Source organism: Pteropus medius, unplaced genomic scaffold, assembly GCF_902729225.1.
Source record: "Pteropus medius unplaced genomic scaffold, Ma_sr-lr_union100, whole genome shotgun sequence".
Lineage (NCBI taxonomy): Eukaryota > Metazoa > Chordata > Mammalia > Chiroptera > Pteropodidae > Pteropus > Pteropus medius.
The window spans coordinates 29,406,344-29,419,535 of record NW_024349802.1 but is presented as its reverse complement, the minus strand read 5'-3'; the positions used below and the strand labels follow the sequence as shown (position 1 = coordinate 29,419,535).

Genomic DNA, 13,192 nt, shown 5'->3' with positions numbered 1-13,192 from the left:
ATTAAATTTTAAATTGTGTTTAATTTTATGTAAAGGTAGCCTTTCTAGTTTATATATATATATAAATGGAGTGGTTGGAAAAAATGAGACTGTGATGGGAGATAAGACACACGAATAAGTGATTCCATCAGGAACAAAAAAATTTGGCTGATGTAAAGGATTTTGGGTGTAACTGATACAGAATGCAGAAAGATACAGACATGCAGTCAAGAAACTCTGATGTCAGGATTGGAAGAGTCCCCTAGTAAAACAGAATTTGTTGATCATGGACCTGGATATTTCATGATGAAAAATTGAAAGAGAGGAGTGTTAGGCTGAGACTATGGTAGGGGAGCTAAGAGTATCATGGCAATGACTATAGAGAAAACCAAGGTGTAGGGTAAGAAATGTCTAAGGATGAGAACAGTGCAGGCTAGAAGGTAAGATGGCCAGATACATTTTCTTTGATATTTAAAGATGGCCAGATACATTTTCTTTGATATTTAAAGAAGAGAAGAAAACACAAGCACTATCTTCATACAAACTTTATTTTTCCTTAAAAGTGGATAACCTACAGTGCTTTAAAGTTTAAAGAGGTATATATAAGCATTGGCTTTGAATTTTCAGAACTGAACTAATTCCATCTCATTGTTTGATCAAAAATACAAAAAAACTCTTGGCATTCACACATTTAACACTGGAAGTTTTTGACTAAAGAACAATCTTGAAAATCCATGACATAATTTGTGATTTTGCTGAAGCATCAATTTAAACTATATACACTTAGCGCTTGGAGTTCAGAGTTAGTTACTTACCAAGTCCCTCAGCCTAAGTAACCATCAGTCCTCTAATCATGATCTCATACACATTTTATTTGATAAATTAAATAAGATAATGGTTAAAGGGATCAACCATCAATACAGTATACCCTACGGTGTGTGAATGTCAAGAACTTATTTTATTCAAAATTTAGGAGTTTCAAAATATCCTCAGACTGTCTTCAAAAATCATTCATCCCAGTGTTCTCTGCTTAAGGGAACACAAAAAAGCCAGAAACTTACAATTAAAACACATTAATTTGAATAATCATTAATTCCCAAAATTTTGGTATAAGATACATTTCGACCAAAATTAAGGGTTTCAGGCAGTATGAGGACTCTAACTATAATAGTGCTTAAGTGCAATTATTTATATTTAAAGCAACAACAGAAAAACCAAATCTAATAAAGGTTTAAGAAAAAAAAAATCACATTTGAAGTACGGTTTTGAAGAAATGTCCACGATCTAGAGTCCTGTCAAGAGAATATTCTATGGCAGTAGTTCAACACACTTGAACTTACAGAATCTTACAGATTCTCTCCGAGCAGTATAAGGGGTGATGAATTTAAACAGCATCCAACAAATGCTTCATTGTATTTGCTTCATACTTTTTTTTTTAGAACTGCGTCTGGAATCCTTTTTCTGTTTGAAAACAGGCGAATTCAAGAAACACAAATCTGTAAAAGGGTCCCCTCTTCTCAGTTTCCTATAAAGGTAAACAGAGCTCTTTAACATTCCAGTACTAACTTAGTCTTCAGTACAAAGTTATTGTAAAATATACCAGTGAAAAGTGAGTTTCTATAAATTAAATACTTACGAAGCCAGTGTGGGTTCCTTATAATTCACACTGGTTGTGCACCTACGCTTAGGCAGAGACACTACTGGGATTTCTTTATTCTTTTTTGGAGAAAGAGAAAGTTTTCTGATTTTCACTTCAGGATCCAAGGGGACATTGGTGATATCCTTCAGGCCAAAATGAGGTGACCGGTGAATTTCAGGTAGTGTACCTATAAAAACAATTTTTACTGAATACAGTTCCAAAAAAAAAAAAGAAAACTCCCATAGTAAATAAAATTGTATGCAATTACATATCCTAAATGTATATAAAATCCAGCATTTTATAATAGATTTTTTAATCTGTTCATTTTTTCATGATCACACTGAAATATTTATTATAGATATGAAGAGCTGACACAAATTTGCTAAATCTTAAAATTCTTAAAAATAAAAAAAAAATCAAAATTCTAGGATAACTTAGGAATAATCGATTAAATTATGGAATTTCATTTTAGTCACACCTTGCTCTCTAGAATCTTCAAAGCCTTTCTTTCAGCACCAAAGTTTATCATCAAGTAGCTTCCTATAGTCTTATAAAGGCACTTGAACTCATTCTATTAATAAATGATAAGTCTAAACAAAGCCTCTGTATAAACCAGGAGAAAAGGGGTTTCCTCTAGTAAAGCTAGTAGGTTAAAAAGTTACCCAATGTTTTTCCTACGAGCATCCAAATTATTCTACTTTGGAGCTACATCAATATTGGGAGACAGGTACCCAGTACACAGTAAGGACACTGCAAGACAAACGGTCTCTTCAAATAGCTCTAAAAAGCAAATCATTCCCTAAGAAACTTAACTGCAAGTGTAAGATAATTTTATATTTAACAGCTACTTTCTCCTGGGTTATATGGGTTTCAAATATTCTTTTTTGTCTTCACATAAACATATTGTACTATACTAATCATTCCAACTTTAAGTTTGGAAAATATGGTTAAGTGATAACATCAGTTGCCATATTCTGGAACAATGCTTCTCAAACTTTAATGTGTATACAAATCCTTAGGGGAACTTTTTAAAGAGATGCAGATTCTGATTCAGGGGTGTGGGGTATAGTCTGATATTCTGCAATTCTATGACGTTTCCAAGTAATGCTGATGCGGATGGTCCAGAGACCACAGCTGAGTAACACTATTTCAAAATGTACTTTTTTCTTTTAAAAGCTTATGGAAAATTTCACATATATACAAAGATGGAAACAACAGTATAATAAATCTAGTTACCCAGCTTCAATAATTACCAACATTTTGCCAATCTTGTTTGATTTACTCTAGCAACCTTATAGCATATTTTTAAACAAGATACTTGTGTGCTACCACCACCTAACTGATTGTTATTCAGAAGTCATTTACTCCTTTAGGCTTTAGTTTCTTTATAAACAAAACAAGCATGATGACACATTTCATAGAGTTATTCTTAGGATCAAATAACAGCAAAATTCTGAGAATGATACAATCTGACTATATACGGTTTTACTGTATGAACTAAAGTTCCCAGGTGAGCATCTTTGTGGGCAGGTGCAGGCTGTATCATCAACTTTTGAACCATGCTGACTTTTGATCTAACAAAGCCACAGTTTTTAGATGTCTTACAAATGTCTTAAAAAAGAAATACTAAGTCCGTCAATTGAGAAGATTTTTAGTCTTATTAGGCCAACTTCACTAACTAGAAAGTTATTTAAAATCATGGTTCCTGTCAAACTGAATAGAAACCAAAGCATTAAAATGACAGGTCACTGGATTCAAGCTTGATTTCATTTTCAAGGGGATGTTTCAGGTGCATGTCTAAAAGATATTTTAATTCAGCCTAATTCCACAGACGAGTTTTTTCCTTGCCTTGCCTTCATTTACTGAAAGTAGAAATGCCTTCCCCATAACAAGTAGTATTTGTTCTTAAAGAGAATTTAAATTAGCTTAAAGCAGGTCAGAGCAACACAACTGTGATTTACACCCTCAGTGCCCCACTATTTAATCAGACTGTTACCTCCCTCAAAGAGACAGATGGTAAGTCTCTAACCTCCCCCAGAGGAACAGATGGTAAGTGTAGTATATAAGCATCAGGACTGATCATTTATCATAAACATTAAAAGTGTAGGCAAACAAGCAGATCACTTACTGGTAGGAGTTTTTGTTGGCTGAGAACTCTCCATCTCTTTTTCATCTCTACATTTTAGTGCTCTTTTAGATCGAGGCCTGGTGACTGGGCTCCTATCTGATTCACTGGTGAGATCCTGACTGTACTTGCAAGTAGGCAAATAGAGGTCATCAGAATCATCTCCTGAGCCACTTGATTCACAGATGCTCACTTCGGATTCATTGCTGTTTTCTTCTATTTTAGAACCATTGCTCATTTTTTGTCGAAAAGGAGTGACGTGAATACGCTCTTCTGAATTAAAATTGTAAGCATCACTGGAAGTGACAAAATCATCCAACTTTTTTTTGGAAATCGGTTTTTTATTTTTACTTTTGCTCCATTTATACTTAGATACAGATTTTGATTTTCCCCTTCTGTTAGTTTTTCTTTTTTCTTCTCTCTTCCTTCCTTGTGCATCTCTATGCTTACGTTTAGTTTGTTCAGATTTATACTCTAAAATGTCTTCTTTTGTTTTAGTAGATATTCCTGGGTGAATCAGTTTTGGTGATAAGTTAATTTGATACTTGTTCCACTGACAAACGTTTTGTTCTGCATTTTCAGATATGTACGTATTTACTACTGGTTCTACAACTCTAATTGTTTCCAATTCAAAAGACTGCTCTGACACATGGCTGATTTCAAAATTATCCAAAGTATTGAATTGGCATAGATTGTTATACTGTTTCTTTAAATTGCGACGAAGAGATACAGTTCTAGGTAAGACATTATCAGCAGACTTATCTTCACCTGAATTCAAATCAAATCCAAGTCTGTCTTGAGGCACAGTGGATATTTGCTCTAAGAATTTAAAAAATAAATGAGAAAAATAGTTTTACTTTATGGAAATTTTAATTTCAAGAATCTTAGAATGCAAAGTTAAAAATAGAATAAATGAAATAATTGTTTCCCCACATTTACTGTAATAAAAATCTGGGGAACTTAATATTACTATCTATTGGCAATGATCAATTCACAACTTGACTTATATCTGACCTGTGAAAGCTTATATAACCTTCTAAAATATTCTAACTTGGGGTTTTATGTGCCCTTGGTTTAAAGAATAACTAGTAGTAATCTATATGTATCTATGTGTATAGGATTCAGAGGAAGAGAATCTCACATTCCAAAGTAGGACAAATACACCAAGAAAGTAGGAGCTGAATTCTTCTTTGAAAAATGAGTAAAATTAGGATAATTGGAAAACCTTTTAGGTAAGAAATATTAAGTATTTTTAAGAAAAGTGAGGATATTTGGTTCTGCTTATTCAAATGCTATCCCTTCTTTAAAGCTAGTTCAAGTAGAGAGGACTGATATTAATAGGGACACATCAATTTAAAAGTAGAAAGAAGGGCATGGCTTTGGAGGTTGACTTTGAGTTTAAACCCTAACTCTTACCATCTGGGCTACTTCTTGTGAGATACTTTACTTCTCTGAGTATAAAATGGGACTGACTGTACCTATATTCCAAGGTTGTTGTGATGGTTAAGTGAGATAATATACGTACAATGCCTAACATAGAGCTTGACACATAATTGGGCTCAGTAAATTATAGGCATAGTTATAACCAAGGTTTCTGATTATAGATTTGGAAAAATAAAAGGCTGTATGAGCGGAAGAATACTAGCTGAGCAGATTTAAGTTAAAAAGAAAAATTGGAGAAATTTAATTATGTTCCTGTTCTCGAAGATCTCTTCTTGCCCTTAGTCATATTTTTCAAATTTTCACTTGAATTACCTTCTGTTTGGAATGATTCTCCTTGTCCTGGAAGGTGAGCTTCCTGCAGAGGAACTTGCCTTGGAAAAAACCATTGAAAAATAGAATTTTATTTAAACAATTATGCAATAAAATTAAATTTAAGACTTTCTTGATATTAACTTTTTTCTTCAGTATTATTTCATAATTCCATCCTAAATCAGTATATCTGGTTCTATATCAAAGGAAACCAAAAAATATTTATACTGATTACATGGAGGCTGATTTGTTATGACTAACACCCAACTCCTACTGGAATAACTAACATCAAATTAGACTGTTCTTCCCTTAAAACATGCCATAAATCATAATTTCACTTAACTGGAGAAATAGCCAATCAGAACTGACTTATAAAATATATTTAAAAATGCAGTTTGATTACTCCACTCTTTTGGAGCCTAGTGAGTTGTGATTTTTTTCGGTACTACATGCTTTTATGGTGCTTAACTACTGACTCCTCTGAAGTTAACACTTTATTTTCTTTAAAAATCTTGTCTGCCTTTGGTTTATGGAAAAAGTATTTACTATTTACTGGCTGTTTCATTTTAATTATAACTTTATTCTTTATTTTCTGTAGAAAACTTTTGCTTCTAGACACCAAAATTTAAATATAGGTTTAGGTAACCAACTAATAACAATTTTAGAAATCTTATAAAAACTCAATTACCGTATTTTACTTTTTGCCCATTACATACTTTTTTCGGATCTTAAAGTTGAACGATTTTAAAACTATTCATGATTAAAATTAACATGGGAAAAGAAATCATATTTGTGATTATTTCTGCAAGGAGGAGGATATAGACTCAAAAAGGATTTCAGGGAATGGCATAAGGCAATAGTTCCTACTTGAGGACAATTATATCCCCGCAGGGGATATTTGGCAATGTCTGGAGACCTTTTTGGTTCTCATAACTGGGGGTAAAGGAGTGCTACTGGTATTTAGTGAGAAGAGGTCAAGGATGCTGCTAAATATCCCATATTGCTTAGGACAGCTCTCTGTAACAAAGAATGATTTAGTCCAAAACGTCAAAAGTGTTAATATTTAAAAACTCCAGGCCAGTGTGATGGCAATACTCTGTATCTTGAGGTTTTGGTTCCATAGGTATATACATTAGTAAAACTCATTGAACTGTATAATTAACATCTGTGCATTTTACTGTATGTAATTATATCTCAATAATTAATAGCAAACAAATAAAGTATACTTAATCCAAGAAAATGGCAAGAGGGTATAAGAAATATGATTGTATTTAGAAATATATTGGTTAAGCAAGACAAGGTGACAGTGTTGTTAAATATGTTATTGTATTTCTTTTCTAAACCAGATTATTTGTAGTATTAGCAAAATGCCATCGTTTGAATAACCAATCCTTAGAATAAAATCTTGATACAAGAAAAATATAACTGAAAGGAATAATTTAAAAATTCTAGAAAAGCTTATTCTTGGACATCAAAAAAGGAACTAAATATAAGAAAGCTTTGGCTTGGCTATCTATACCAGAATTTCAACATACTAAATTTCCTTAAATGCATTCTCAGTAGAGAGAACATCAGACTCTAAATACTAGAGTCAATAGGATGCAAATTTCCTTTCATAAATAGATCACAGAATTAATACTTTCTTGGTATTAATAATCATAATAATGAATTTGATACTAACGGTAAATCCTTCACAAATAAATCCCCAGAGTTCTTGTCACTATTGGAGTCCATTCCAGAGGGACAAACTTCATGGTTCTGTTAATGTATTAAAACAAACAAACAAAAAGACACTGGTAAAATTGAAATATTCATAACAAAGCATTCATTTATTTAATAACTACTTACTGACCATGGTGCCAGGCATTGTTCTAAAAGAGGTTAAGTCCTACCCTCTTAAAGCTTACATTCTAGTGTAGGGAGATCAAATTTTAAATATATACACACACACACACACACATATGTATATACATATATATATATATATATATATATATCTGTAATTTCATATAATGTTAAGTGTTATGAAAGAAATAACTCAGGGTGAAGTGACAGAGGACTCTTAGATAGGGTGGCTTTCATCTGAAATCTGAAGAATGCAAAGAAGCCAGCCACCAAAAGAACAGGGAGAAGAGAAAGCCATGGAAACAGCAAATACAAAAGTCATGATGTAGGAAAAACCTTATTGTGAAAAGAAAAGAAAGGCCACTGTGGCTGGAATATAGTCACTGAGAACAGTACAGGAACAGAAGAATAGTAGAAGATGTGTGCGCAGACGCCAGATAATACAGGGTCTGGAGAGCCATGAGTTTGAATTTTAGTTTAAGTGTGATGGGAAGTCACTTAAATATTAAGCAGGGAAATAAAATGATCTAAGTTTTAAAATGATCAGTTTGGCTACTGTGTGGAAACATGGATTGAAAGGGGTCAAGGGCAGGAGTTATGAAGTCATCACAGTAAATTAAGCAAGGCATGATATTACATAGGACTGGAGTCCTGTGGCTATGAAGGTGAAGCTGAGTGGAAGGTCTTGAGATAACCAAGTATGTTCAGATTGAACAGGGGTGGAGGTGGGGACAATGAGGGAGAGGGTATCCTTTTATGGTTTTAACTTCAGCAAATGGGTAGGCTGTTTTATTGAGATGACTAAGACTTACAGAGGAAGGTAGAAGTATATGATATATTTGGGAAGGGGAAAATAAAGAATTGTGCTTTGTACAAAATATGTTTGAGAAACTTTATAAATATTTAAGTGGGTTGTACTGAAAGTAGGGTAGGTGTGTGTGCGTGTGTGCGTGTGTGTGCGTGTCTCTGTTCTATAAGTTTGGAAGTTACCAGCAGATAGACAGTATTTAAGGCTATGGGAGTGGATAAGATAAGATGGGCCTAGGACCATTGACATTTAAAAGTGAGGAAGTCAGGAAAAGAGATTGACATGGAACAGATAGAAGGTAGAATGAAAACTAGAATATAATGGTTAAGAAAGGTAAGAGATCAGAGTATTTCCAGCAAATACCCTGTGTTGTTATGACTTCAAGGTCAAGAAGAGAAGCGACACTGGATTTGGCAACTTGGAGTTTTTTGCGACTTTGACACAGTGACAATAGAAAGGTATGAGTAAAGCCCAGTAAATTCAAAAGTGAATGGAAGCTGAAGGAGTGAAGATAGTAAGTGCTTCGTTCTCTTTGGTAAAGTTCTGCGTGAAAAAAAGCAGAGAAATAAGCACAAAGAGATATGAGATGAGGAGAGGAGGTTTTATTTATTTTCTTTCTTTCTTAAGGTGAGAGATTCTAAAGTACATTTGTATGATAGCTAGAATGATTCAGCAAAGAGGGAGATACATGCTGGAAGAGAGCACAAACTTTCAGGAGCAAAGTCCTAAGGTAGATGAGAAGAAGGGAACCGATACACAAGGGAAGGGCCTGGCCTTTGATAGGAGCAGGGACACTTCTGCCACTGCAACAAGAGGGAAGACAGAGAACACAAGTATAGATATAGGGAGATTTGTAGACTTGTATTAGGAAGACGAGAGTTCCAGTCCGATTCCTAAGAAGTCATTCTAATTCAGTTGTTTTTTAAAATTTGATGCACATGTGATATGGTAATATTATAATGAATAGGTTAAAATTATTCACCAGAAACAAAACCACCAGAAATTTAATCCTGTTAAAAGTTTTAAATTTTTTCTCAATATAGCTAATGTTCTAAAACTAGTATTATTACCGAAGGTAAATAAAGGAGACTGTTTAATTGCAGTGTGATATAATTTAAAAACAAATTATTAAAAAGATCTATTATAAAGTTTAGAGAACAAAAGGCTATTAGAAATTAATTTTTGATTAATCTTTATAAGATAACTTGGTAGACAAGAAAAACATTCTTATTAAAGCATCTTAAGCTTCTCCATCACTGTTAAATTGACTTGATAAACAAGGAAGCAAGAGTGTAGAGTGACATATGCAACAAGTATGTGGCAGAAAATGAACTTTGATATTTTAAATGCTAAGAAGACATTCGCCCAGCAATTAACAGTATGTTTTAATAAATACTGAAAAATCATTGATAAATGTCAAAAGGCCTGCAATAACAAAATTACCACCCAATGTTTTTGTGATTATCTCACTGGGTACTATTTTATATTATTCTATGTGTGATTTCAGCAAAAGCTTTGGAAAGGGAAGAAGATTCAAATGTATTTGGAGGAATACTTTTCCTCACTAGTTGAACAAACAAGGAGAAGAAAAATATTAGGAAAGATTACATTTTGAATGGAAAAAAAAATTTGAAATAATCTAACCCTCACATGAAGGTAAAGAAATCATATCTGATCTTTATAGAGACATTTCTCTATTATACTGTATATGTATATATTGCATATATGTATATATATGTGTATATATACATATATACACACATTCTGTATACCATGCACAGAAAAAATATGGAATCACCTTAGTTGCAGGGAAGCAAGAACTCTTTCACTGACTCCTCCTGTCAACAAAGAGGTGACTTTAATTCCTTTCTCAAGTCTATATCCCTAACCTAATCACTATGGTCTGGCTTTCTTCTCTGGTCCCCTGCTAACATGACTGTCTTCACTAGCAAAGCAAACAAATGGCCACCTGGGAAGAAAGTAAACTCTTCTGTTAACACCTGACACTCAGTTTTTCTCTTTTTCTGCCCATGAGTTTCCCTGGTAGTGGTTTCTGGGAAGAGGAGAGAAGAAACTGGCTCATTATTACTCTTCTCGGGATTAAGGTGCAAAGAGACAAAGAATATCCTAAATCAAGCTTTCTCCATGTCTGTCATATTTTGGCTGGCCCTTCTGTACAACATTGGACACAATCAGATTAAAATATGGACAGTAAAATGTTCAAGATATTTCTTAATGTCAAGTCTTCTTTATTTAGCCACCTAGTAGGTAAAAATGATTCTCCAAAAAGCACTTAAATACATTCCACCCACAAATTAAAGTAGTTCTCATAAAACCTCAATGGATAGCAAAATTACATAGAAAAGCTAAGAATCATAGTACTGATTTGGACTAGTCTGCTTCAACTACCACTTTTAGACCTTTAACTTAGTTGTCCTATTTTTGACTGACTTAGCTGAACATTTAAAGGGACTGGCAGTGCAAAAGGCTAAACATATTTCTTCTGTACTTTGTCTTGCTATATGCTTTCAGAAGCAAGTTATACAAACATAAGCCTCAATCACCTTTATGCTTGAAGTGTTCTTAACTGGCCATATACAATAGCTGTGCTGGAGCACTAAAAAAAGATGTTTTGATCAATTCACTTATAACACAATTATCAGTAATAAATTTAAAGAAACATAATTGATTTAATTCATAGATTTACAACTGATCTACTAAGTCATAGTTTTAACATTTTTTCCTTAGAAATTTAGCCTTTGTAATTAAAATACCTGAACAAGTTCTTCTGTTTGTTGTGAAGTAAGTTTTTCTTTCAGTGCATATAACTGACATGTCAGGTAGTAACATTCCTTTCTCAGCTGTAGGATGATGTCATGGGCTTCTCTCACTTTGGATTTTTCATTTTCCAAAGCTAAAACTAACATTTTGTTGTTGTCTTGGTAGTTTTTTAGCAGTGTAGAAGTATTGGCTAAAAGAGGATAAAAAATGTCTTATTAGTTATTAAACCTAAACTTAAAAAGTGATGCAAAAGGATAACATGAAAATCTTACTGATTATTTGGCATGGTGCAGCTATTAAAGACTTTCGTTTGCCAATCTCTGCCAAATTTTTATTCCTTTTCTCTTTCATTCGTTTCTTTATGTCTTCAAGGCTATCCTGAAAGGACTTTTTGAGGATCCTTTCTTTGGCCATCTTCTACCTAGAAATTTAAAATAAAGAATATTTAAATTTTCTAAAATATAGTATTATCAAATATAACACAAGTTTGAAAACACAGGCTGTTCATAAAGAATGATTAAATAGAACTTAGTAAATGAAGAACTAGCTCAAAGTACATAGCTTCATCACAATGATAGAGCTAGAACCAGCAGGAACATGTCAATTTTTTCATAGTTATACTAAAACTCAGGTCTGCTAACTCCTAGTACATCATGAATATAGCAAACCAGACATTAAGTAATGACTGTTTTATACACAGTTAAAAGTAGCAAAACGTACATTGACAAGTGTAATATGCTATTGAATATATAAATACATAAATCTACTTAAATCTTTCAATGCTGCAAATATGCTTCAGCGTTCTGCTACTAAGCATGTCAAATTACTTTTCATGAACATCTCTTAACCTAGATTGCACTTTGTAGATCTTAAAATTGCAAAAAAATAATTGTTTCCTACAACAATCTACATAGACAATTTTCACTACAAAGGCTACCTTCATCTCCTTTTAGTCAAATATTTTCCTGAGCCTTACATTTTCTTGAGGAATTCTCCAGCCCTTATGTTCCTGCATGCAGTGCCTGGGGTCCTAAATATAGATATTCTAGATCCCACTTAAATATTAGCTTTCTGCCAATATAGATATAATATATACTGGGATGTTTCCAGTAGAGCAAGCACAACTATTTTTAAAGCACTAATATTGAGTTGTATAAAACAGCATACCACAGCAGAGTTTTTGAAGTTTGAACTGGAGATGTTTGAGAGCCCTATAGATTGAGTAACTAATCGAGTTAGTTTAGTTACGGTATTTCAAAAGCAAAGCTTTACCTAAAAAACTGTTATTACATTTAATCAACTTAAAATCACAAAAGAAATTTACCTTATCGGAAGTTTTGTTTCCTGTTTAGTCCGATGGTGATAACAGGGGGGTGTGGTGGAGAGAAGGAATGAAAACAGGCCACAGTGCGAGCGGTATAGCATTTCGGTAAGGGGTATGGATTCAAAAGTACTTAGAATATTTTATCTCTGTCATAATTCTTTGGTCATTCCTGCCGCTGAGGCAGCCAGGTGGGGGTGATTGGTTGGTGCAGGCCTCTTCAGGGTAACGCATGATGCAAAAGGGGAGGGCATCAACAGTATTGCGCTGCACAAAATACTGCTGCCAGTTTGTGTGCCCTTAGGATGAGCCTGGTTTTTAACTATTGTAAATGCTTTATTTACGCATCACTTAATTTACACAATTCTGCAAGGCAGGAGAGGAGGTTTGGGTCCCCGCTTATTTGACAGAAGAGGAAACTGGGTCACCCGAAAGCGCAGGTAGGATGGCTGAGCAGAGAGACACCCAGTCAGTCCCGCAGCCTGAGCATTTGACCACTGAACTTTGAACGACAGAGACCCCTGAGGGAAAAGGAACAAGGATAACGACGCCCCTGATCCACACCTGAAAATCTGGCGGCCTCCTCTTTCTCCGAGAGGCTCCAGGAAAGCCAGGGGGCGGGAGTGGGGGGCAGCGGTGCCTTGCCGGAAGAGGGCCAGGAGACCCGCCTCCCACAGGTACGTCCACAACAATACCTTGGCTACCAGTTCTGCCGCAGCTGTCGCCCTCCTCCTCACATTCCAAGTCTGCGCGAAACTGTCAGCTGTGTGTGCTCCGTGCTCCGGGACCTCCAGGTCTACGGCACCGTCTCGTCACCCTCCGACTAAGACGACCACATTCAAAATTCGCCGCCGTGCTCACACATTGGCTGGGTGGCAGGTGGTCACGTGAGACGACGCCGCAACCACCGACGCAGGCAGAGTTCCGCCCCGCCGGGCGTCC

General features: G+C 34.7%; 1 protein-coding gene across 5 annotated transcripts; it reads right to left on the bottom strand.

The window, feature by feature from the left end:
• Window positions 1–509: 509 nt before the first annotated feature.
• Window positions 510–13,164, bottom strand: SGO1 (shugoshin 1). 5 transcript variants are annotated; one of them, XM_039836777.1, is made up of 9 exons: window positions 12,946–13,164; window positions 11,202–11,350; window positions 10,923–11,119; window positions 7,177–7,253; window positions 5,499–5,557; window positions 4,512–4,562; window positions 3,747–4,250; window positions 1,616–1,805; window positions 510–1,504 (listed from the first exon to the last, which is right to left on the bottom strand). In XM_039836777.1, the coding sequence occupies exons 2-9, from the start codon at window positions 11,341–11,343 to the stop codon at window positions 1,387–1,389; spliced, it is 1,338 nt and encodes a 445-aa protein (XP_039692711.1). In that variant the 5' UTR covers window positions 11,344–11,350; window positions 12,946–13,164; the 3' UTR covers window positions 510–1,386. The 5 variants fall into 5 exon arrangements, with proteins under 5 accessions (XP_039692711.1, XP_039692710.1, XP_039692708.1 ...); XM_039836776.1 differs by adding an exon at window positions 12,254–12,273 and having other exon boundaries at window positions 3,747–4,562; window positions 12,946–13,143; XM_039836774.1 differs by having other exon boundaries at window positions 3,747–4,562.
• Between the last annotated feature and the right edge of the window lie 28 nt (window positions 13,165–13,192).

Coding starts and splice junctions, on each gene's coding strand:
- SGO1 (XM_039836774.1), bottom strand. CDS start 11,343: ATGGCCAAAGAAAGGATCCTCAAAAAGTCCTTTCAGGATAGCCTTGAA. Junction 11,120..11,201: donor TGCACCATGCCAAATAATCA/GTAAGATTTTCA, acceptor ATCCTCTTTTAG/CCAATACTTCTACACTGCTA. Junction 5,558..7,176: donor TTATTTGTGAAGGATTTACC/GTTAGTATCAAA, acceptor GTTTTTTCCAAG/GCAAGTTCCTCTGCAGGAAG.